This window comes from Leptonychotes weddellii, chromosome 2 (assembly GCF_054177405.1).
Source record: "Leptonychotes weddellii isolate Sample4059 chromosome 2, ASM5417740v2, whole genome shotgun sequence".
Lineage (NCBI taxonomy): Eukaryota > Metazoa > Chordata > Mammalia > Carnivora > Phocidae > Leptonychotes > Leptonychotes weddellii.
In genome coordinates, this window is record NC_138370.1 from 29,896,681 (window position 1) to 29,923,801 (window position 27,121).

A 27,121-nucleotide genomic window follows, 5' to 3' on the forward strand; every position below is an offset into this window, starting at 1 on the left:
TATGACAGTCCCTCTATTGAACTACCTAACATGGGTTCTGTGTTCTTGACTATCCTCGACTAATGCAGTTTTGTTATTTTTTTCTAGAATCTTATCATGTGGTTACATTCTTACCTCTGTGATCTTTTTGTTGTCAACTGGAAATCATCAATTAAGAAGTATGAGATAGATGCCCCTTTAAGATTGTTTATATACATTTTCAGATTCTGTATATGAAAGTGTTAATTAACTACAGGATAATTCAGGAGAACAATTATGATTGAGTTTCTTCTCTAAGAACCGCCTCTTTAACTACCCTTTGGTTTTCCTCTGTTAATTCTCAGTTATTTATGTATCATATTTGTCATAGAATTACAAATATTCCATACTTACAAACTATACTTTGAATAAGTGTATTTTGTTTGGAAATTGTCTGAATTACACTGTTTTCACCCAAGAAATAATTATTTCAAGCTAAAAGTGATTTTTCCTCCCTTGTACTGAAACACAGACAGAACTTTGGCTATCATCACATCATATTTGTGTTATACTTTTCATGTGCATATGCTTATTTCCTGTTGTAGTTAATAACATTCAATTTTTTTCAATATGATAAACATAATGCTTTATACAAAGAAGGTACTAATAGACATTAATGAATAAATAGATCATTAAACTATAAATAGAATTAATTTTGAAATAGAACAATTTTGAAATAAATACTGAGAAACACAACACTCTTAAATGTAGTGCTTTATTTTTTATATTTTAATTTCTATTAGATTGAAAGAGCAGGTGTTCAGTGTAGGGGAGCAAAACATCATGAATGTGATATTGCTGAGTTTTGTGATGGAAGCTCACCGCAGTGTCCATATGATGTAACTATACAGAATGGACATGTATGTAAAGAAAAATATATGTGTTATGATGGAGGCTGCCAGGATCCAGATGCACGTTGTGAGATCACATTTGGAAAAGGTAATGTTGTTTTGTAAAATCTACATAGTTGGTACTTCATATTTTTATTTACATCACCAAGACAAGTGGCAATTAATTATATATATAATTATATATGTGTATATATATGCATATTACATTTATAAATATAATTATAATAATGTGCATATGTACACATATATAATTATATGCATAATTATATACATATGTATGTATGTATAATTTAAATTTTATCTATATATTTAAATTCTTTATTCTATTGAACATCTATATTTTTATTTTTTCAAACTTTATTAAGGTATAACTGATAAAGAAAGATACATATTTAAGGTATATGAATTAATGTTTTGATGTTTTGTGAAATAATTGCCACAATCAAGGTACTTAAAATATTAGTTATATATATATATACCAATAAATGAAATTGCTTGATCATAATGTTCATTTTTAATTTTTGAGGAGTCTATATATAGTTTTCCATAATGGCTGTGCCAACTTCATTCCCAACAACAGTGTATAAAGGTTCCCCTTTCTCCACATCCTTGCTAGCACTTTTTATTTTTTATCTTTTTGATAATAGCTATCCTAAAAGGTGTAAGTTGTGGTTTTGAGTTACATTTTTCTGATGATTAGTGATGCTGAGCACATTTTCATAAATCTGGTGGTCATTTGTATGTCTTCTTTTGAGAAATGTCTATGCAGGTCTTTTGCTATTTTCAAATCTCATTATTTGTTTTTGCTCTTGAGTTGTATGAGTTATTACATATTTTGTAGAGTAACCCATTATCAGATACGTGGTTTGCCAATATTTCTCCTACAGGTCTCATTTTCACTCTGTTGATTGTTTCCTTTATTAAGAAGTTTTTTAGTTTGGGCGCCTGGGTGGCTCAGTCAGTTGAGTGTCTGACTCTTGGTTTCAGCTTAGGTCATGATCTCATGGGTCTTGGGTCCAGCCCCACATCGGGCTCCCTGCTCAGTGGGGAGTCTGCTTGAAAGATTCTGTCCTTCTGCCCCTCCTCCCTTTCTTGCTCTCTCTAAAAATAAATAAATAATTTTTGTAAAAAAAGAAGTTTTTTAGTTTGATGCAGTTCCACTTGTCTATTTTTGTTTTTGTTGTCTGTGCTCTTATGTCATATCTAAATATTATTTCCCAGACCAATGTTCAAGAGCATTCTCCTGTTTTCTTCTTGTAGTTTACAGTTTCAGGTCTTAAGTTTAAACCTATCCTGACCCTTACCGCCTTCTGCAGCTTCATTGAGATGTAATTGACCTATAACATTGTGTCATTTTAAGGTATATAACATGTTGATTTGGTATGCTTATATATTACAAAATGATTACCACTATATTGTTAGCTAACACCTCTATCATGTCCTATAATTACCATTTGTTTCTGTGGTGAGAACATTTAAAATCTTTTCTCCTAGTAACTTTCAAGTATGTTATACAGTAGTATTAAGTATAATCATCATGTTGTACATTAGAACCCCAGAACTTAATTCATCTTATAACTAGAAATTGGTACCCTTTGACAAACATCTCTCCCTTTCCCCCACCTACCAGCCTATGGTAATCACAGGCTATGTATGCTTTGTTTCTTTGAGTTCAGTTTTTTGTTTTTTAGTGATTTCACATATAAGCAATATTATAGAGCGTTTGTCTTTCCTTGTCTAACTTATTTCACTTGGCATAATGCCCACAAGTTTATCCATGTTGGCACAAATGGAAGGATTTCCTTCTTCCTCATGACTGAATAAAATGTTATTTTATATAAATACTACATTTTCTTTATTGATCCATCCATTGAAAGACACTGTTTCCATATCTTGCCTATTGTGAATAATGCTGATACAAACATGAGGATGCAGATTTCTGTTCAAGATCCTGTTTTCATTTCCCATGGATACGAAGTGGATTAGAAATGGGATTGCTGGATCATATGGTAGTTCTACTTTTAACTTTTTGAGAAGCCACCATACTGCTATTCATAGTGGCTATACCAATTTACGTTTCCACCAACAGTGCGTAAGTGTTTCATTTTCCCCATATTTTCGCCAACGTTTGTTATTTCTTGAGTTTTTGATGAGAGCCATTCTAATAAATGTAAGGAGTTATCTCATTGTGGTTTTGGTTTGCATTTCTCTGATATTAGTGATATATTGAGCATATTTTCATGTACCTTTGGCTATTTTTATGTCTTTGAAAATAGTCTATTCCTTTGCTCATACCTAAATCAGATTGTTTGGGTTTTTGCTATTGAGTTTTACAAGTTCTTTATATATTTTGGACATTTTCCTTACCAAATACATGATTTGCAGATATTCTCTCCCATTCCATAGATCGTTTTCATTTTTTGATTGTTTCTTTTGCTATGCAGGAGCCTTTTAGTTTGATGAAGTCCCATTTATTATTTCTTGTTTTTGCTGCATGTGCTTTGGTGTCATATCTAAAAAGTCATTGCCAACAACAATGTCAATGTCAATGCTTTTTCCCTATGTCATCTTCTAGGATTTTTATGGTGTTCATTCTTACATTTAAGTCTTTAATCTATTTCAAGTTAATTTTTGTGAATTGTGTAAACCAGGGGTTTACTTTTATTCTTTTGCATGTGAACATCCTGTTTTCCCAATGTCATTTATAGAATAGATTCTCCTTTCCTTGTTGAGTATTTTTAGCTCCCTCATCAGATTATTTGTTGAGCGTATACATGGGGTTTTGTTCTGGGCTCTCCATTCTGTTCCATTGGTTTGCTCTTCTTGTAACAGTATCATACTGTGTAATTGAAATCAGGAATTGTGTAACTCTAGTTTTGTTTTTTTCTCAGGATTGCTTTGGCTTTTCAAAGTTTCTGTGGTTCCATACAAATTTTAGGAATTTTTTTCTATTTCTGAAAAATGCCATTGGAATTTTGATATAGATTGCATTGAAACTGCAGATGGTATTGGGTAGTATTGACTATTAATTCTTCTGATCCAGGAACACAGGATATCTTTCCTTTTGTATCTTAGATTTTTTTCCAACAACAATGATATGGAACTGAAAATTAACAGTAGAAAAGAAAAGAAATCTGGAAAACACCAATATGTTTCTCCCTTCAGTTTTCTTAGTACTTGCATATGATATTTAGGTACTACAATGTTGGGTGCATATATATTTATGATTGTCATATCTTGAAGAATTGACTGCCTTATTGTATAATGATCTTTTTTCCCTTCTTGTTGCCATTTTGGCTTACAGTCCATTTGTCTGACATATAGCTATCCCTGCTTGCTTGTTTTCCACTTGCATGGAAAATCTTTTTCCATTCCTCTACATTTGCTTATGTGTGTCCTTATAGCTGAAGTGATTCTCTTGTGGGCAGCATATACTTGGGTCTTGTTTTTCTACCCATTCATGAAGCAACTCTATGTCGTTTGATTAGAAAATTCAATTCATTTGCATTTAGAGTGTTTATGGATAGGCAAGGACTTACTAATTCCAACTTGTTGATTGTTATTTTGCTGTTTCATAGTTTCTTTGTTTCTTCCTCTCTTCCTGCCTTCCTTTGTGAATTTGTGATTTTTCATAGTAGTATGCTTTGATTCCCTTCTCTTTTTAAAAAATTTTTAAAATTATTATGTTATGTTAATCACCATACATTACATCATTAGTTTTTGATGTAGTGTTCCATGATTCATTATTTGCATATAACACCCAGTGCTCCATTCAGTACGTGCCCTCTTTAATACCTGTCACCAGGCTAACATAACATAATAAAATTAAAAAAAAATAAAAATAAATAAAGAAATAATGGGTAAAAATCATATGACTCTTTCATTAGATGCAGAAAAAGCACTTGACAAACTATAAGATAGTTTAATGGTGAAAATTTAAACAAATTCCTGGATTTTTTGTGTTTCTTTTGTCTTTGCATTTTTTGCATATTTGATGGAGTAGTATCCTCTTCCAGAGTTTATGGACTGGTTTTGATGGGGAAATACCTTTACCTGTGGGTGAGTGTGTTGGGAGGCATTCTCTCAGTGAAGTATAGAGATTACAGCTCCAGGGAAGGCCCTGTGGCACAGTCTCTATGCAGCTTCTTCAGCTGAGGTCAGTGCCAGTGAAGATTGAAGGGGTCCTCAAATGACCAAAGCTGTGGCAAGGTTGTTGGGTTCTTCAGCGTTGGGTTCTTCACTTCAAGGTGATGGTGGTGGTGGTGGTGGAGGTGGTGGAGGTGGGGGCAGTGGCAGTGGCAATGGTGTCTGATGCACAGTGCCTCTGTTGTAGTGATAGGGCTGAGGTTGGAGCACTTATAGAGTGAAAGCATGCCAAGGTCTGGGGCCATGGCTAGCCCAGAGTGTCGGTGGCTCTGCTGCCTTGGGCACAGGTGTTCTTGGAGGATTCCTGGAGGTAGGGACTGGGAAGCATGTGCTCACTGAGCAACAGTGGATCCAGGGTCTATTTGAGTAGCACAAAGGGGCAGCGGCTCTTGTGCCTAAAATGTGGGTGCATGTGGAGCAGCTATAGCTCTGGCATCTGCGGCACCTGCAGTATTTGGAAAGAGGGGTGGCAGCCCTGGTTCTGAGAGAGCAGAACATCAACTCTTTCTGAGTGGGGCATAGCAACGTCTCTTATCTGGAGGGTCAGCAGTGGGGATGGCTGTTGATTACCTCAGTGGCAAAAACTACTAGTGTCTTTCTGGAGCTCCAGGTGAACACTGGGATTTTCTACTGTGAAAGCTATGGGAAGTCTACGGCTGTCATGGGGATTGTTGAGGTCCCCAGTGGCAAAGTCTGCCAGTGTCTTCTGCAGAGCAGGCCACTGGGTACTATGGTGGCATCTGCTGCATGTTACTGAGAGCTCCCACCCATCTTTGTTCTAGTTGTTTCCAGGTGTCTCCTCCTTTTTTTGGGGGGGGGGGCTCATCACATAGCTGTAAGTTCTTAAATGATACTCTTGAGCCCTTCCAGTGCTATTTTCATTTGTAGATAGTGGTCTTCTTGGTTTTTTTTTTTGTGAGGGGATGAAGGCTGGCATCCCCTACTTTGCCATCTGGCTGATCTTATTCTTCCTCAGTACAATTTTTTAAATGGAAGAAAGGTAAGTGTGTGTCCTTAGCTTACTAGATCTTCCTAGTTCATTTCTTTATAAAATATATAGGATAATCTTTTTTTTTTTTTTTTTTTTTATTCATGAGAGAAAGAGAGAGAGACAGAGGCAGAGGGAGAAGCAGGCTCCCCGCGGAGCAGGGAGCCCGATGCGGGACTCGATCCCAGGACCCTGGGATCATGACCTGAGCTGAAGGCAGACGCTTAACCGACTGAGCCACCCAGGCGTCCCTATATAGGATAATCTTAATAAGAAATCAAGGCCTCAGAAATTCCTTACCATAAAGTACTTTCTAAATGTTAATATTAAGAGGGAGTCAACTTATTTAATTAATATTTGGCCCCAAACTCCCAGACGGTCATACATTTTCAGTTCCAGTATAGATGATGCCCCACTGTCTTTGGGCCCTAGAAAACTTCTTTGTAAGTACACTTGTTGGTATAACCAATACAAGGAAGACAGGGACTGTGGCTATTGATAGTACTTGTGATAGTACTTGTGCATTTATCTGAGGTAAAATGAAGTTATCTTAGAAACAGAAATGGTAGAATTTATAAAGGTGAGAATAAGATCAATAGGAAGTTTCAGGAATTACATAATGGAAAACAAGTATTCAAGCGGTCATTCAACTGAGCTTAGTGTGTGATCTCATGAATGGTAATGGATTGCTTATAAAGTGTTTGTAAGACTGCTTATGTTAATAGCTGATCTCACTTAACTCAATATTCCAAACTCTCCAATTCCTAAAATATATTTACATAGGTTGAGCTGGCTACCTGAGCTCCCACTGTCCTCAAATACTGGCTCAGTTTGGAGCTCTATATGGATCAATCTGATCTTCCTGTTACTAGTAAACTGTGGCATCTGGTATAATATATTTTGTATAGGACACACATTCCTAAGGTGTTTTGGTTTACCACAGTGGCAATTCCCTTTATGGGTTAAAGAATAAAGTAAATTGTTACTATACAAATACAGTGGTTCAAAAGTTTTTTCTTTCTCATATAATATTCCAGAGGTAGGCATGTTGTTAAAGACATCTCAGCAACTTCGCTCTATGACATTTTCTAAGAATCTGTGGTCTTTCTTCTTGCTCAGCCATACCTTATGTCTCTGGTAGAAGATAGTTTCCCAAAATAATGCAATATATGTTAAGGAAAAAAAAAAAGAAGAAGAAGATAGCTGGAGGGGAAGAATGAAGGGGAGAAAATCGGAGGGGGAGACAAACCATGAGAGACGATGGATGCTGAAAAACAAACTGAGGGTTCTAGAGGGGAGGGGGGTGGGAGGATGGGTTAGCCTGGTGATGGGTATTAAAGAGGACACGTTCTGCATGGAGCACTGGGTGTTATACACAAACAATGAATCATGGAACACTACATCAAAAACTAATGATGTAATGTATGGTGATTAACATAACAATAAAAAAAAAGATAGTTTCCCAGCACAAAATCTTTATACCAGCCTATGGAATCGAGGAAAGAGGAAATGAAACTGTAACTACCTTTTATTTACTGCCATTAACTTGATGATTTGGATATATAATGTCTGCTGATTTTCCAATGACCAGAACCTAGTCACATAACCGCATCTGGTTGCAAGAGAGTCTGAGAAATGTTTTTTTTTTTTAGCTTGGGGTTTGTTGCCCTGCTAATAATAAGAAACTTCTATTACTAAATGGAAAAAAAAAAAGGAGTGGATATGGGGAACAATTGCCAGTTTCTGTATTATCTTTCCTCTCTCTTTAGCTCAGCATTAGTCATTAGAGGTGTTGGTAGCAGGATACTCTTCCTACTAGTCATGTTTGTCTGGAGTGCCAAAGTTTATATAGAGAAGGCAGAGATCAGTATGGATCAAAGTGTCATGAACTGTTTTATTGATGATAAGCAAGATTTCACAGTAAGCTTCTAGATTCATCTTTTTCTGTACAGATCTCAGATAGGATTTTCCTAGTACCACTTTCCAGGAACTGTCCAGTATCCACATGGTTACTGTGGGAAATATCCTATTAGTACAGTATGGTCTTATAATACCTTTATTCATATTTGATTGTACTGTAGTGGGTACCTACCCAGGCCTGGTCCAATTGCCGTACTCTCCAATCTTGATACAGTTGGTCCATGTTAAGTGAGCATCTGACTCATGTTAAGGGAGTTGGAGAAGTTCTGAATCTCTTTTCTGGAATTTCTAGACAGTTGAACCAAGAGAAATTTCCCTCTAATGACTCAAAACTATCATATGTAAAGCCCTAGAGTTTTTAGGAGCTATGCTTTTGACCATGTGGAGGAAGGTTGGCCTAATGAAATAGAAAAATGAAGCTGGAGTGTAAACATAAATGAAAACAAGAGAAAGAAAGAAAAAATACCTGTATTTCTTCCTTCAATACCAGTGTAATAAATTATGTTTCATTAGTCTGTCTGTTCTTAGTCTCATAATTTTTTATGAATTTTCTGGACTTATTAGAAATGATATTTCTCCATCATTTCAGCTGGTGTACAGTAGTAATCTATAGTTTATTGGAGGTGGAAAAGAATTACAGGTCCAGGGGCTTCAGATTTAGTAAGTTTATGCTTATCTTCAATGCCTCTTTAAGACTGTTTTAGAAGCCATGAGGAAAAGATTTCTACTCTCTCCTCTCATCATTCATTTGTGGAAAATTTAAATTGGTTTGATCTGAAAATTCTTTGAAAAATGTAGGATTTATATTCCCTCTTTCAATAAAAATATTTGGGGGACCACAAAACAGAAAATACAATGAAATTAGTGAGTTGACATTGGGAACATAATTTAGAAGATATCACTAAGAAGTTTGTTTCAAATATTAATCTTTAAAAATCTCTATTGCCTCAAATAGAATAAGTGTAATTCATGTTGGAGACCTTGGTTTTGGATGTCAAACTCCATAAGGAAGAAAGATTATGGGATATAGTTACTCAAGGTGTTGATTTTTTCATTCACTCAATAAATATTTATCTAACACCTTAATTGGGCATGGCACTACTCTTCTAGCACTGGAAACTCAGTGATGTACAAGACAAAAAAAGATTTCTGTTGTTATGGAGGTTATAGTCCAGAGAAGGGTTCAGGTAGTAAACATAAAAAGAAGGACAGTGTTGCTGAGTTGTGATGAACCAAGCTGAGTAAAGATCATGGTAAGAAAATTAGATTTTATCCTTGGTGTAAATAGGAAGCCATTTGAGATATTTAAGTCAGAGACTGATACATGATTTTTATATTTAAAAAATCACTCTGATTTATGGTATGCAGAATGTACTATAGGGAGTGGAGAACGGAAGTAGGGAGTCAATTAGAAGGCTTTTATAGAATATTAGAAGAGAAATTGATGAAAGCTCAGCCTAGACTTGTAGCCATTGAGAAGGTAAGAAGTGATCATACTCTGGCTATATTTAGGAAATAGTGTCAGTAAGAGTTGGATTAGGTGGTAGAGGCAGGTAGTGAGGAGAAGAAAGAAATCAAGGATGATTTCTGCTTTGGCCTGAACATCTGGTTGACTAATGGTCCTGAAAACTGAAATAAGGAAGTCTAGGGGTAAATCAGAATTTGGTTTTAGGGTATGTTAAACTGTAAATGCCTGTTAGTCACAAGATGAATCTGAGTCAGATATCAGGTTATGAAAGCTAAAATTTTAGCTAACATTTCAGTGGCTCTGTTTATTCTAGTTGAGATGGGTGGCCATTCAAATGGAAACATAAGCTAGTAGTCTCTAATAGTTGTCAAGGAGTATAGCCTCAAAATTCCTAATGCTCAATGCTATTTATGAAAATTGCCTAAATTATTTACAATAATTTTCCAACATTCACATTTACTGCCCTAGTACCAGCCATGCACAAGTATCTATGCCAGTGCATTCATTATTTAATTGTACCTCATGGTGTTTGATAATAGGATACAGGGAACCTAAGTACACTATTTGGACTATGGAAGGACAGATTCTCTTAGTAGATTTGGTCAGTATACTGGATACAAGGGAACATTTTGACATGTGACTTCACATTTGCAAAGTGTTGCCCTTTTAGTGTTTCCATCTCACCCTGGAAAACCCACACTGATCTGAGGGAAAGTCCCTAACACTAATGAAAGAGGGTATTCAAGAGAGAAATTAATAATAAAGTTCATTGGTACCTTTAGATGCAATAGATGGACTAATAAAAAAATAGGCTAGATGAAGAACATCACTTTCAACAGAATTCACCTGACTACAGATATTCCTCAACTTATCATGGGGTTGTATCTTGATAAACCATGCATTTAATATACTTAGCTTACTGAACATCATAACTTAGCCTACCCTCCCTTAGAGATGCTCAGAAAGAACACTTAATTAGCCTATAATAGAGCAAAATCACCTAACACAAAGCCTATTTTGCAATAAAGTGTTGAATATCTCATGTAATTTTTTGAATACTATAAAAATAGAATTGTTATATGGCTACAGAATGGTTGTAAGTGTATTGGTTGTTTACACTTAAGATTGTATGGCTGACTGGGAACTGTGGCTTGCTGCTGCTGCCCAGCATCATAAGTGACTATAGTTTCTACTGAATATATATTGCTTTTACACCATCATAAATTTGAAAAATTGTTAAGTTGAACCATTGTAAGTTAGTCTATGACTAAATACAATTTTTATATTATCTCTCCAAATGGGACTGAATTATCCAATTTCTGACTTTTCTTGAATAATATCTTGGTGTTTAACAAGCCCTAAATTGGCATTCCTAACCTGGTATCTCAGGTTTACAAGTGAACTGATTAAACATTGTGAATACTTAGAAATAACATCACCATTCCTAATGGTATCTATACAGTCACCTTTGATGGACCAATGTTTAAAAGTGGTGAAAAGAGAATTAGGAAATGGTAAAGGAAGGAAAAGAATGTGGGGGGAAATGTAATTAATGAAAGGAGCAGGTAAACAAGAAAAACCCCCTTGATCATAAAAGAAAATGGGGAAGGATTAGATGGGAATTCACAGTGGCTAAATAAACATCATCTTAATTCTCCTTACAATCCATTGAGGTAGATATTGTTTCTTTTATAGATGAGGCAGCTGTATTTAGGAAGTTTCATTTTACAGAAGGTAACTGCTAGGCAGAATTCTTTTTTTCTTTAAGTTTTTATTTAAATTACATTTAGGTAACATACCGTGTAATATTAGCTTCAGGTGTACATTATAGTGATTCAGCACTTCCATACAACACACAATGCTCATCACAAGTGCACTCCTTAATCTCCATCACCTATTTAACTCATGCTTCCACTCACCTCCCTTCTGGTAACCATTGGTTTGTTCTCTATAGTTAAGGATCCATTTCTTGGTTTGTCTCTCTTTCCGCCTTTGCTCATTTATTTTGTTTCTTAAATTCCACATATGAGTGAAATCACATGGTATTAGTCTTTCTCTGACTGATTTTGCTTAGCATAATATTCTCTAGCTCTATTCATGTCATTGCAGATGACAAGATCTCATTCTTTATTAATTAATTTATTTATTTGAGAGAGAGAGCACACAAGCAGGGAGAAGGGCAGAGGGAGAGGGAGAAGCAAGGAGCCTGGTGAGGGGCTCGATCACAGGACCCTGGGATCATGACCTGAGCTGAAAGCAAACGCTTAAAGACTGAACTACCCAGGTGCCCCAAGATCTCATTCTTTTTTATGGCTGAGTAATATTCCATTGTATATGTATACCACATCTTCTTTATCCTTTCATCAGTCAGTGGACATTTGGGCTTTTTCCATAATTTGGCTGTTATAGATAATGCTGCTATAAACATCAGGGTGCATGTGTCCCTTTGAATCAGTATTTTTGTAGCTTTTGGGTAAATACCTAGTAGTGTAATTGCTGGATCCTAGGATTGTTCTATTTTTAACATTTTTAGGAACCTCCATACTGTTTTCCAGAATGGCTGCACCAGTTTGTATTCCCACCAACAGTGCAAGAGGGTTCCCCTTTCTCCACATCCTTGCCAACATTTGTTATTTCCTGTTATTAATTTTAGCCATTCTGACAGGTGAGAGGTGATATCCCATTTTAGTTTTGATTTGTATTTCACTGATGATGAGTGATGTTGAGCATATTTTCATGTGTCCGTTGGCCATCTGTATGTCTTTTTTGGAAAAATGTCTGTTCATGTCTTCTGCCCATTTTAATTGGATTATTTTGGGTGTTGAGTGTGACAAGTTCTTTATCTATTTTGGATACTACCCCTTTATCACATATGCCATTTGCAAATATTTTCTCCCATTCCATAGGTTGCCTTTTAGTTTTATTGATTGTTTCCTTCACTGTGCAGAAGCTTTTTATTTTGATGTAGCCCCAATAGTTTATTTTTGCCTTTGTTCCCCTTCCTTCAGGGGACATATCTAGAAAGAAATTGCTACAGCTGATGTCAAAGAGATTACTGACTGTATTCTCCCCTAGGATTTTCATGATTCCATGTCTCACCTTTAGATCTTTCATCCATTTTGAATTTATTTTTGTGTATGGTGTAAGAAAGTAGTCTAGTTTCATTCTTTCCACGTTGCTATCCAGTTTTCCTAACACCATTTGTTGAAGAGAATGTCTTTTTCCTGTGGATATTCTTTCCTGATTTGTCAAAGATTAATTAATTGAAAAGATTAATAGAAAACCCATTTCTGGGTTTTCTATTCTGTTCCATTGATCTATGTATATATTTTTGTGCCAGTTTTACCATACTGTTTTGATCACTACAGTTTTGTAATATAACTTGAAGTCCAGAATTGTGATGTCTCCAGCTTTGCTTTCTTTTTCAAGATTGCTTTGGCTATTTGGGGTCTTTTGTGGTTCCATGCAAATTCAGGATTCTCCTAGTGTACAGGCCTTGGATAATCCCCTCCCTTTGAGTTGGAGCAGAACCAGTGAATATGTGATGGAATATCATTCCTGTGATTATAGTATATAGTAAAAATAAAGGAATTTTGAAGATGAAATTAAGGTCCATAATTAGTGAGCTTTGAGTTAATCAAAAGGGAGATCATTCTGAGTGCGCCTGACCTAATCATGTGAGTCCTTTAAAAGATGGGAGATGTCAGAGAGATTCTCTTGTTGGCTTGGAAGAAATAAACTGTCATGTTGTGAGAGGGCCATGTGATTAGGATGTGAGGGGAATTCCTAGGAGCCAAGAGCAACCCCTGGCAGATAATAAGAAAAGGAATGTATGGCTATAAAAAAAACTTGAATTCTACCAACAACCAATGAGCTCACAAGAGGACTTTCGCCTCTGATGGGAGTGCAGCCCCAGCCAATAACTTTATTTGGTCTTATGAGTCTCTTGAGCAAAAAGAGAACTCACTTGTGTGATATTATAAATGGGTGTTGTTTTAAGTTCCCAAGATTTTGGTAATTTTTTACACAGTGATGAAAACCAAATATAGTAATGAAGGAAAAAATAGTTAATAGTTTGGCAGTTTTGCTTCCTTCATTTTAGACATCCTGAAGATACAATTAGGTTTCTTCAATGAGATTTTGTTATAGACCTGGTTTTTTTTTATGAATTCCTACTTGTAATCTAGGAAAGCAAGTATAGTTTTCTTGGATTCTCTCTCTATTGCCTTGTTTCACAGAGCACTCTCACGGTTTACGCTTCTATAACTCTCCTTACCCCTCGTGATATCTTTTGTGATGGAAATGACCGAAAATGAAACAAAAAGATTTATAACCATGAGCACTGCTTATCACTTTAATTCTCTTTTCTTAAAATCTCACTAGGAAAATTTCTGAATTAGATACTAGTAGAGAAGGCAAAGCAAACATAAAATATATGAGGGAATGGACTAAGACGAAAAAGGAAGGGAGTTTTAATCCAAATATATTTCTAATGTTGGCAGGTTCAAAAAATGCACCATTTGCCTGCTATGAAGAAGTACACTCTCAAGGTGATAGGTTTGGGAACTGTGGTCATAAAAGAGGCAGTTATCAATACTGTTTATGGAGGTATGCTATGCAAATTTTAAAGATACTTTTCTTATGTTCTATAAGATTCTATTTTTAGTTTTTCTTTATATATGTCATTCATTCCAGTGGTTTCAAGTATCACATGTGTATGGGAGTGAATCTTAAATCAAATTCTGTAGCCCTGACATCTTTCTTGTGCTACAGGCTTAAATTTCTGTCTAATTTTTATACGTTTGTATGTGACTGATCATTAGGCTTCTAAATTCAATCCAAGATTGAAAGTAATAATATCCATTATGCCTTTCCTATTTGAACCTGCACATTCTTCCTTATAAAAATACTATCCCCATTCACTTCATTGCTTGCCCAAGCTGAAGACTGCCCAGTGTCTATAAAATGAAATTAAATTTCTCCTGCATCTGAAGAGCAAGCTCTTTGATATTTTGGTCATGAATTTATTTTAACAAACATTTATTAAGAATCTACTCTGTGCTGGACACTGGGCTAGCTACTTGTTATGAAAGCATTCATGGCCTTTGTACTTATGGAATTTGAACACGCCATGTAGTTTTGTTTCCTTGGTTTGTTATGCTGTTACTTTGTTTGGTAATACCTTACTCTCTGCCTATTGAAATTCTACTAATTAGTAAGCTTTGACTCAGATGGCAGAATCTTTTCCATGAAGTTTCCCCTAATTGTTAAGTTAAAATGTGTCCTCATCTTAAATCTCTGTAAGAATTATTTTATTTGTAGCACTTTTAATGGGATTTATATTACATTTAATATTAAATTGTAATGCCCGCGAGGGTAGGGGTCACAACTTATTTATCTTTCTATCCCTCTACAGAGGGATGTGGAATACTTGAGTGAATTGATTATTTGAAAATAAGTATATAAATCTGCACAGGGAATAAAAGACCACTAGAGCCATTGAAAGATAAGCTTATAAGCTTACAAGAACATTTACTTTAAATGTCAGTGTTAAAATATTACATTTCCCTAGTAACATTTGACATAAATGAAGAACCATTCTTTTTTTTTTTTTGTCAAAGAAAGCAAATCTGAAGCATTCCTAATAAATGCCTAATGTGTAATAATCATAATTTTATTATGTTTGCAGGAATCTTCAATGTGGAAGATTAGTTTGTACTTATCCTACTCGAATTCCTTTTTACAGAGAAAATGGTGCTGTGATTTATGCTTTTGTACGAAATGATTTATGTGTATCTGTATTCTACAAATCGGCTCAATCACGAGAAGATCCAATGGTAGTCTTAAGTGGCTCTCCTTGTGACATAGGGAGGGTAAATGATTTAAAATCTGTTTTTTTTTTAAATCTAGTTTTATTCATTTCTTAATATTGTCATTTAAGTATCAAATTTCAGTTCATTTCTAGTGCTATGTAACTTTAAATGTTTAGATAAGAAGAAAATGAATAAGCTTCATTTTGTCTCCACATATTGAGGGCAGTAGGAATGTTTGATCTTCTTCAGAATTTCAGTATTATGACCAAGGATATTCCAAGCATTTTGGGGCTGGAGTGTGGAGGGGAGAGATCTTGGGAATGTATTAAGTACTCCATAGCATGGAAATTCACTTTTCTCCTTAGAGAAGAAAGAAGAAATCCCGCTTAGTAATATATGTCTCTTTGTAGTCCAGTAGATAAGAGCACAACTTAGATCAGGCTTCTTAGAATCAAATCTTCAAAATTGATTTTTTTTTTACATTTTGTAAGTTACATAACTAGTCTGAGATACTACAACTGTATGTAAAGTGGGGATAATAATAGCATTTACTCAATGGGGTTATTGCAAAGTTTAAATGAAGTAACTGTAAAGTGCTTAGTATGATACCTGGCACATGGTGAGAACTAAATATAGATAGGCTATTATTACTGATTATTATAATCATTATCTCTGAGGCTAACCCAAATCTGGAGAAAACATAGAAGGAGTAAATTTACTTCAAAATGTCATTTAATTCCTGACCAGATCTTTGCTTATGAGGAACCATAATATAGTATACGCTGTAGGCATTAAAGATTAAGATGTGTATGCACCTATGTTCTGATGTTTCCACTTAATAGATGATTTTTAACAGATTAATATGTGAAATGTATATGTTAATAGCCACTTGTGGTTGTTTTATAATTTAATGAAGTTTACTGCAGGTACAGTATATAGTCTTAGTATATGTGCTGCTGGAGTGAGCACAGTATGTTGTCTTCTCAATATTGATGTTCTCTTCATGCCTCGGAGTCATAAATGCCTCCTTAATGGGGGTATACACCAAGGAGTTCAGTAGATATATTTAGGCCAGGAAGCCAAAACAACTAAAAAATGGTTGTCAACAGATGATTTGATATTCAGTTGATAATTTAGTAAGAATAGAATTCTTTTTATAACATGGACAATCCTCAGTGATAAGCAAGAGAACCCATTTTACGAGGTAGTTTTTAATGATATTATATTGTAAGTCACATACGATGAAACATTCTTGGCAACTTTTTTTTTTTTTTGTCAGTAGCATCCTTATATAACAGGACTCTTCATTTCAGTTTCAACTAAGGCAACCAGACAATAAAGACTACATTCGAAAAGGAGTTGTTAGACACACCACCATGGCCAAGAACTAATGAGAAAACTCAACACACACAGTAAAGGTTTAAAAGGTTTAGTTTGATTTAGAAAGGGGTTTGTGAGGCCATTTCTTTGAAGAGAGTTGTGCTGTGCTATAATGTTTAAAAGGAAATCATTTTCACATACAATATTTCATTTTAACCTCAAAACAAATCTCAAATTCTTTAGAAAAAGTATGATGGTACTCATGTAAGAGAACTGCAACTTAGAAAAGCTGATATTGCTGTAAATATTGGAGTTGGGAATATATCCTTAATCCTCTGATTATTACACTTCAAACACAAAGGGGTTATATCTGGATGTTTCATACATTACATAATAGAATGTTAGATATGTATGGCATATTTTAATAAGATTCCTATTATCTTTATTAGGGGACTCTAATAATAGCTCAAATTTGATTAAAACTTAATATATGTCTTGATTATATTGAACTGATTTTCTTCCTGTTTTTTTTTTCTTTCAATCAAACTTTTGATATATGGACCAAAAACAAATACAAATCGAAAGATTACTGTGCTCTTAGGGATAGTTTTGTTAGATTTCAGGATATTATAATAAAAAGTGGTTATATGGATATGATATTTTTGTTGGTCTTGTTTTATTTGTATCTCCCATTTCCCTACACTGAATTATTTTTTTATGACTACTTTTTAGGTTCACAGCAAAACTGAGAGGAAGGTACAGAATTCCCATACACTCCCTTGCTCCCACACAAGCATAGTCTCCCCCATTATCAACAATCCCCCACCAGAGTGGGACATTTGTTACAATTGATGAACCTACATTGACACATCATCATCCCATCCATATTTTACATTAGACTTATCTGAAAAATCCCCAAATACTTGGAGATTAAACAAACATTTTTGAATAACACATGTGCTAAAGGAGACCTTTTAAGAGAAATTGAAAAATATTTTGAACTAAATGAAAATAAAAATACAACATATAAAAATTTACAGGTTATAGCAAAAGCAGTACTTAGATGGAAATGTATTACAATGAATGGTTATGGTCTTATGGTATAAAGTTACTGATTGTAATGTTAAGACAGTTGGATTCCTGTAACGTGGAAAGTTTTTTGTATTTTTTCTTTTTTTAGGTATGTATAAATCGTGAATGTGTAGAATCAAGGATCCTTATGGATTATTCAAACCTTTGTTCACAGCAGTGCAGAGGACATGGAGTAAGTAAGCACAAAATTTATGTTTCCCCAAATCACATCTATCTTGGACACTTTACAGCATCATTTAATTTACTCAACATTTATCATGTTTCTTTTATTTGAGAGTCTGTATTGTATCTTGCTTCAATGTGGTAACCAAAAGTAGTATTAGAGAACATTGTATAGAATTAAATTGTTGTTGACCTTAACAGATTTATTCTTATAGACAGCTACTTTTCAAAGGTGTTCAATGAATACATTCACCTGTTCATTAAGGGAAGATAATTATGCCATAATTTGTGTGTCTGTGAATATATGCAGTGAGGGAAAACTATTGGTTTTATCCTCCTTTTTAAATATACTATTTTTTTAGCAGTTTTAAGTTCATAGCAAAATTGAGAAAAAAGTACAGAGATTTCGATATACCTCCTAACCCCAATACATACAGCCTCTCTCACCATCAACATTCTCCACCAGAGTGGTACACTGGTTACAATCATAAACCTACAAAAACACCATTATCACTCAAAGTCCATAGTTTAAACAGGGTGTGCTCTTGGTGTTGTTTGTTCTATGTGTTTGGACAAATTTATAATGGCAGGTATCCATTGTTAATGGTATCATACAGAGTAGTTCCATAGCCCTAAAAATCTGTGCTCTGCCTACTCATCCCTCCATCCCTCTTACTCCTGATAACTATCAATCTTTTAAGTATCTCCATAGTTTTGCTTTTTCCAGAATGCCATATAGTTGGAATCGTATAGTGTGGATCAGACTGGTTCCTCAGACTTAATAATATGCATTTAAATTTCCTTCATATCTTTCCCCGCCTTGATAGCTCATTTTTTTTTAGTGCTAATATTCTGTTGTTTGGATGTAGCGTAACTTATTCATTCACCTACTGAAGATAGATATCTTGGTTGTTTCACATTTTGAGTTATAAATAAAGCAGCTATAAACATTCATGTGCAGTTTTTTATATGGGAATAAGTTTTCAGCTCATTTGGGTAAATTCTAAAGACTGCAATTGCTGGGGGCACCTGGATGGCTCAGTCGGTTAAGCATCTGCCTTCAGCTCAGGTCATGATCTCAGGGTCCTGGTTGAGGCCTGCATCAGGCTCCCTGCTCAGGGGGGAGTCTGCTTCTCCCTCTGCCACCTTCCCCCCCGCCCCACCTCCCCCCTTCCCTGCTCATGCTCTCTCTCTCAAATAAATAAATAAAATCTTAAAAAAAAGAACAAAGGTCAAAAGACCTTTTCATTTAGGTCTTTGGCTATGATTTTGTCTTATTATTTCACTTGGGATGTATTCCACTTCTATTCATTTTGTCTAACTCTCTGTGTTTGTTTTTATGTATTAGGGAGGTCAGCTACATCTCCTGGTCTTGAAAGTAGTAGCTTTGTGTAGAGGAGTTTTTGTGGTGCCCTGTAGCACAATGCCCCCTGGTCACCAGAACCAGCACTCTAAATGTGTCTTCTCTGTGGGCTGCATGTACCCTGCTATTGTGGCTGAGCCATGTTTGCCTTAGCCCACCCAGCTGCAATGACCTCCTTTGAATATTGTTGGCTCACTGAGCAGGGTTTGGTTCCTGTGCTGTTGAGAGACCTGTCTGAGGTCACCAAAGGTTCACTGGTGGACAGGGTTGGCAATCAGACTAGGTGCCTACAATCAGCCTCTGTGTTACAACTGTGGGTGCACTGAATGGCAGGGCTTGCTCCTTATCTGGCCAACTGAGAGGCTTTTGTTGGTTGGTGGGGCTGGTAGGCTGACTAGATATCTGCAGTTGGCTTCTTTGTCACAGTTGCAAGCATGCCAAATGGCAGAGCTTGCTCTCTGTTCCGTCAGCTAAGAGGCCTGGCTGAAGCTGTATGCTGGTGTGTGTGGTTGTCTCCCCCTCTCCCCAGGGCAGAAGTCACTCTGGAGAGGCATTCATCCCTGCTGGGGCTGCTTGCAGGGTGAAGCAGGGCAGGAGCTGTTTTGGAGAGATGCTTGCTGCGGCATGCAGGTTGGATGGGACAGGTCTGATGGAGAGTGCGGAGACAGGGCCTGGGGTGCTAGCTAGATAGATGGAGAAAGCACTGGCTCCCACTAGTGTCAGCTATCTAAGCTGGGGGAGGGGAAGAGAAATGGTGCCCACCAGCAGTTTTGTTCCGGGAGATATCTACTGAAGATACAGTGTACGTTTTGAGATTAGTAAATAAACATTCTTCATGTATACCCCACGCACTTTTCAAACTATTGCTTCTGTGCTGTCTCAGGTCGAGCTATTTATTATGCTGACTCTTTAAGGGTGGGGACTCAGTTTCCTATCATCCTCTAGCTTTCCCAGGTTACACCCTGCTGATTTTAAAACCTCCTAAAGTTAAGCCCCACCAGTTTTCAAACCTAGATATTACGGGGACTCGTCTTCTCAATGCAGGTCCCTGGTGCCTGGGATGCCTGGGGTGCCTAGGCTGGGGTCTGATCCTCTCACTTTGTACTTGGGGTGTTCCTCCTGTTTGAGGTTAGTCTTACTGGGGGTTTGGTTCCCAATGACATCTCTACCCCTCCTACCCTTTTTAATGTAGTCTCCTCTCGATGGTGGAACATCTGTTCTGCCAGTTTTCAGGTCATTTTCAGAGTTAGTTGCATAAATGTAGCTGTTATCTCAGTGTGTCTACGGGATGAAGTGAGCTCAGGATCCTCCTACTCTACCATCTTCCCTGAACCTCTTCTATTATTTCTTTAAATAGACACTTTCTGTCCCTTTTCCTCACTTTCTTCTGGAACTCTAATTATTCTAATATATATGTTTGATGGTTTCCCATTAGATCACGTGTTATTTTCTTCACTCTTTTTCATTCTTTTTTCTTTGTTCTACTCTGACTGGATTATTTAAAAGTTCCTATACTCTAGATCAATAATTCTATCTTCTGTTTGTTCTATCCTGCTGTAGATGCTCTCTATTGCATTTTTCTTGTCATTTATTACATTCTGTATCTCCAGAATTTGTTTGGTTCTTTTTTATGATTTCTGTCTCTTTGTTAAATTCCTCAAAACAGCTTTCTTGAATTCTTTTTCAGCTAAATTGCCAAATTCTGTGTTTTGAGTTCAGTTACTGGAGTATTATTGTTATTTTTTGGTAATAACATGTTTCTAGGATTCTTCATGTTCCTTGGAGTTTTGTGTTGCTGTTTTCACATTTGAAGTAGTCACCTTCTTAAATCTTTACTAGTTGTCAGCGGGTGGGAGATAATATTTGCTGGTCTTACTTATGTCTAGGTCTTTCTACAACCTTGTATAGATATACTTGCTCCACATTTCTTGCACCCTCTCGGGGCAGAATTCTTAAGCTGGTATGTGTTCTCTGTCTCTTACGATGCACCAAGCCAGCTGCTGGAAAACTCTGTTTTCTAGGAGGTGCGCTACAGCTTAAGTTTGTGATTTCTCCCTTGTTCAAGGACCCTGGCCTGATTTTCTGAGGGTACTCCCTGTCCACCAGAGCTTTTTGCTGCCAAACTCAGGAGCAAACACAAGGAACAGGCTGCAGATTGTGGAGAGTTGTGGGCTTAGCACTTGGGGTGTTGTGGGTGCCCCTGGATCAGGTAAGGGGTGATCTTTGGGTGAGGATTTCCCAGCAACTTGTGGGCAGGCTTCCTACTGGAGTAATGAAAGCATATAGCAGGAACTGTGTCCCTTTAATGCCCTCTGATAGTCTTTTCTTATCTACCACTTCCCTGATTTCTTCCTTCCCCTCAGTTGTGGAGATTCCTGCCTCAATACTCTGGGTGCTGTGGGAGAGAAATGGATTTCTCCAGCTGTGTCCTGCACCTCACCACTTTCTCTTTTTTCTGTCGGAGAGGTCACTGCTGGCTAGTTCAGCCCCGGACTATGTGCCGTTGTGGGAGGGATAGCACTGGCAACTACTCTTACCCTCTTCAGTGCATCTGAACTCTTATTTTATTTTATTTTATTTAGGGAGGGGGTGCTTCAAAGGAATGCAGGAATCTATTTTTGGGAAACTATTCCTGGGGAGACTTCTGCAAGGCTCTCTTTTCAATGGGTTTCTGCCCACATTAGCATTCTCTATGTTTTCCGCAACTGCATATAAGAGGAGCTGAGTCCTCTTCACTGGCTCCTTCTGATTCCACAGCCCATACTGAAGTCTGTCTGCCTATTACCTGATACACAAGTGGGCAAGACTCCTCCCAGGTCTCTTGGTGTGTAGTGCTTGATTCCACAACTCTCACAGAGGTACTTTTGTTCATGGATGGATGCTGAAATTTAGTTGTTTTTATAAAGGGGGACCAAAGGAAGGAGTTCTTATGACACGATAATTCTTTTGTCAAACCCAAAGCCAGTTTTATCTCTTCCTTCCCAATCCTTATACCTTTTATTTTCTTATCTTGTCAGTATGATGTTGTAAAGAGGGACTCTCTTACCTTGTTCCTGATCTTAATGGAAAAGCTTTATCTACCATTAGGTACTGTCAGGTTTTTAAAAAAGATATTCTTTATCAATTTGAGAAAGTTTCCCTCTATTTATAGCTTTCTGATAGTCTTTTATCATTACTGGGTGTTCAATTTTGTTAAATAACTTTCTGCAGTTATTGATATAGTCATGTGATTTTTCTTTTTTAGCTGTTGATATATGATGGATTACATTAATTGATTTTCAAATGTTGAATCATCTTTGCATACTTGAGATAAAACTCACTTGCTCATGGTATATAATACTTCCTATACATTAATGGAATTAATTTGCTAATATTTTGTTGAGGATTTTTACATCATTTTTCATGAGAGGTATTGATCTATAGTTTTCTTATAATGTCTTTGTCTTTGGCATTAGGGTAACGCTGGCCTCATAAATATGTCAAAAAGTATTCACTCTACTTCTAATTTCTGAAAGAGATTATAGGGAATTGGTATGATTTCTTCCTTAAATGTTTGGTAAAATTCACTAGTTAACCCAACTCGACTTGTGCTTTCTGTTTTGGAAAGTTATTAATTGTTGATTTAATCTCTCTTTTTTTAATGCCTTCAGAACACCCTGTTCAAATTGCCTAGTTTTTTTTAACAGTCACCAATCTAAACTTTTTAATTTTATCTTATTTTATTTTAAAATTTCTTTTCAAGTATAATTAACATACAGTATTATATTAGTTTCAGGTGTACAATATAATGATTCAACAATTCTATGTATTACTCAGTGTTCATCACAATAAATACACTTTTAATCCCCTTCACCTATTTTACCTCCCCCCTGGCAACCACCAGTTTGTTCTCTCTATCTAAGAGTTTGTTTTTTGTTTGTCTTTTTTCTTTGTTCATTTATTTTGTTTCTTAAATTCAACTTATGAGTAAAATCGTATGGAATTTGTCTTACTCTGACTGACTTATTTCATTTAGCATTATACCCCCAAGGTCTGTCTATGTTATTGCAAATGACAAGATCTCATTCTTTTTTTATGGCTGAATAAGTTTCCTTTATATATATATTCACACACACACACACACACACACACACACACTATGTCCTTTATCCATTCATCTGTTGATGGATACTTGAGTTGCTTCCATATCTTGGCTATTGTAAATAATGCAGCAATAAACATAGGGGTGCATATATGTTTTTGAATTAGTGTTTTTGTTTTCTTTGGGTAAATACCCAGCAATGGAATTACCAGATCATATAGTATGTCTATTTATAATCTTTTTTTAAAGATTTTATTTATTTATTTGACAGAGAGAGATATAGCGAGAGAGGGAACACAAGCAGGGGGAGTGGGAGAAGGAGAAGCAGGCTTCCCGCGGAGCAGGGAGCCCAATGCGGGGCTCGATCCCAGGACACTGGAATCATGACCTGAGCCAAAGGCAGATGCTTAATGACTGAGCCACCCAGGCAGCCCTCTATTTATAATCTTTTGAGGAACCTCTATACTGTTCCCCACAGCGGCTGCACCAGTTTACATTCCCACTAACGTGCACCAGGGTTCTTTTTCTCCACATCATCACCAACACTTGTTATTTCTTGTGTTTTTGATTTTAGCCATTCTGACAGGTATAAAATGATGGTTTTAATTTGCATTTCCCTGATGATTAATGATGTTGAGCATATTTTCATGTATTTTGTCCACCTGTATGTCGTCTTTGGAAAAATGTCCATTCATGTCCTCTGCTCATTTAATTGGATTTGTTTTTTTTTAATGATAAGTTGTATAAGTTCTTTATATATTTTGGATATTAACCCTTTATCAGACATGCCATTTGCAAATATTTTCTCTCATTCCATAGGTTGCCTTTTTGATTTTTTGATGATTTCCGTTGCTGTGCCTAAGCTTTTTAGTTTGGTGTAGTCTCAATAGTTTATTTTTGCTTTTGTTTTCCTTGCCTTAGGAGACATGTAGAAAAAGTTGCTCTGTCCAGTGTCAAAGAGATTATTGCCCATGTTCTCTTCTAGGATTTTTATGGATTTAGGTCCCAAATTTAAGTCTTTAATCCATTTTTTTTAATTTAAATTTTAATTAATTAATTAATTAATTTAAAAATTTTATTATGTTATGTTAGTCACCGTACAATACATCATTAGATGCTTAATAACTGAGCCACTCAGGCGCCCCCTTTAATCCATTTTTAAAATTTAATTTCATTTTATTATGTTATGTTAGTCACCATACATCATTAGTTTTTGATGTAGTGATCCAGGATTCATTGTTTTCATATAACACCCAGTGCTCCATGCAATATGTGCCCTCCATAATACCCATCACCGGCTTCACCTATCCCCCGGACCCCTCCCCTCTAAAACCCTCAGTTTGTTTCCCGTAGTTCATATTCTCTCATGGTTCATCTCCCCCTCCGATTTCCCCCCCTTCAGTTTTCCCTTCCTTCTCCTAATGACCTCCATGCTATTCCTTATGTTCCACAAATAAGTGAAACAATAAGATAATTGACTTTCTCTGCTTGACTTATTTCACTTAGCATAATCTCCTCCAGTCCCATCCATGTTGATGTAAAAGTTGGGTATTCATCCTTTCTGATGGCTGAGTAATATTCTATTGTATATATGGACCCCATCTTCTTTATCCACTCGTCTGTTGAAGGGCATCTCAGCTCTTTCCACAGTTTGGCTGTTGCAGACATTGCTGCTTATGAACATTGGGGTGCATATGGCCCTTCTTTTCACTACATCTGTGTCTTTAGGGTAAATACCCAGGAGTGCAATTGCTGGGTCATAGGGTAGCTCTGTTTTTAATTTTCTGAGGCACCTTGACATTGTTTTCCAAAGTGGCTGTACCAACTTGCATTCCCACCAACAGTGTAAGAGGGTTCCCCTTTCTCCACAACCTCTCCAACAATTGTTGTTTCTTGCCTTGACAAATTTCGTCATTCTAACTGGTGTAAGGTGGTATCTCAAGTGGTTTTGATTTGAATTTCCCCAATAGCTAATGATGATGAACATTTTTTCATGTGTCTGTTAGCCATCTGTATGTCTTCTTTGGAGAAGTGTCCATGTCTTCTGCCCATTTTTTGACTTGATTATTTGTTTTTGGAGTGTTGAGTTTTAGAAGTTCTTTATAGATCTTGGAAATCAGCCTTTTTTTTATTATGTTATGTTAATCACCATACATTACATCATTAGTTTTTGATGTAGTGTTCCATGATTCATTGTTTGTGTATAACACCCAGTGCTCCATGCAGAATGTGCCCTCCTTAATACCCATCACCAGGCTAACACATCCCCCCACCCCACTCCCCTCTAGAACGTTCTACCTCAGTTTGTTTCTCAGAGTCCATAGTCTCGCATGGTTTGTCTCCCCCTCTGATTCCCCCCTTCATTCTTCCCCTCCGACTATCTTCTTCTTTTTTTTTAAAACATATAATGTATTATATGTTTCAGAGGTACTGGTCTGTGATTCAACAGTCTTACACAATTCACAGCGCTCACCATAGCACATACCCTCCCCAATGTCTATCAACCAGCCACCCCATCCCTCCCATCCCCCACCACTATAGCAACCCTCAGTTTGTTTCCTGAGATTAAGAATTCCTCATATCAGTGAGGTCATATGATACATGTGTTTCTCTGATTGACTTATTTCACGCAGCATAATACCCTCCAGTTCCATCCACGTCACTGAAAATAGCAAGATTTCATTCCTTTTGATGGCTGCATAATATTCATATTCATAATATTCCATTGTATATCTATACCACATCTTCTTTATCCATATCCAAAATCTATAAAGAACTTATTAAACTCAACACCCAAAGAACAAATGTTCCAATCAAGAAATGGGCAGAAGACATGAACAGACATTTTTCCAAAGAAGACATCCAAATGGCCAACAGACACATGAAAAAGTGCTCAACATTGCTCAGCATCAGGGAAATCCAAATCAAAACCTCAATGAGATACCACCTCACACCAGTCAAAATGGCTAAAATTAACAAGTCAGGAAACGACAGATGTTGGTGGGGATGCAGAGAAAGGGGAACCCTCCTGCACTGTTGGTGGGAATGCAAGCTGGTGCAGCCAGTCTGGAAAATAGTATGGAGGTTCCTCAAAAAGTTGAAAATAGAGCTACCATACGATCCAACAATTGCACTACTGGGTATTTATCCAAAGATTTTGGATACTAGCCCTTTATCTGATACATCATTTGCAAATATCTTCTCCCATTCTGTCAGTTGTCTTTTAGTTTTGTTGACTTTCTTTGTTGTGCAAAAGCTTTTTATCTGATGAAGTCCCAATAGTTCATTTTTGCCCTTGCTTCCCTTGCCTTTGGTGATGTTTCTAGGAAGACGTTGCTGTGGCTGAGGTCGAAGAGGTTGCTGCCTGTGTTCTCCTTTAGGATGTTGGTGGACTCCTGTTTCACAGTTCTTTCAACCATTTGGAGTGTATTTTTGTGTGTGGTGTAAGGAAATGGTCCAGCTTCATTCTTCTGCATGTGGCTGTCCAATTTTCCCAACACCATTTGTTGAAGAGACTGTCTTTTTCCCACTGGACATTCTTTCCTGCTTTGTCGAAGATCAGTTGACCATAGAGTTGAGGGTCCATTTCTGGGCTCTCTATTCTGTTCCAGTGATCTATGTGTCTGTTTTTGTACCAGTACCATACTGTCTTGGTGATGACAGCTTTGTAATTGAGCTGGAAGTCCGGATTTGTGATGCCGCCAGCTTTGCCTTTCTTTTTCAACATTCCTCTGGCTATTCGGGGTCTTTTCTGGTTCCATACAAATTTTAGGATTATTTATTCCATTTCTTTGAAAAAAGTTGATGGTATTTTGATGGGGATTGCATTAAATGTGTAGATTGCTCTAGGTAGCATTGACATCTTCACAATATTTGTTCTTCCAATGCATGAGCAAGGA

The 27,121-nt window shown here is 36.5% G+C and overlaps 1 protein-coding gene across 3 annotated transcripts in view; it reads left to right on the forward strand.

The window, feature by feature from the left end:
- The window catches only part of LOC102739273 (disintegrin and metalloproteinase domain-containing protein 32), a 104,655-nt gene that overhangs the window by 34,647 nt on the left and 42,887 nt on the right, over positions 1-27,121 (forward strand). Inside the window, exons 2-5 of one of the 3 annotated variants that reach the window (XM_081809418.1) lie at positions 2,747-2,961; positions 13,894-13,999; positions 15,138-15,264; positions 17,705-17,788. In XM_081809418.1, the coding sequence (XP_081665544.1) occupies positions 15,226-15,264; positions 17,705-17,788 (123 nt within the window). In that variant the 5' untranslated portion in view covers positions 2,747-2,961; positions 13,894-13,999; positions 15,138-15,225. Of the gene's footprint in view, positions 1-2,746; positions 2,962-13,893; positions 14,000-15,080; positions 15,265-17,704; positions 17,789-27,121 lie in introns of those variants that run through there. The other 2 variants (XM_081809420.1, XM_081809419.1) reach the window with 2 other exon arrangements.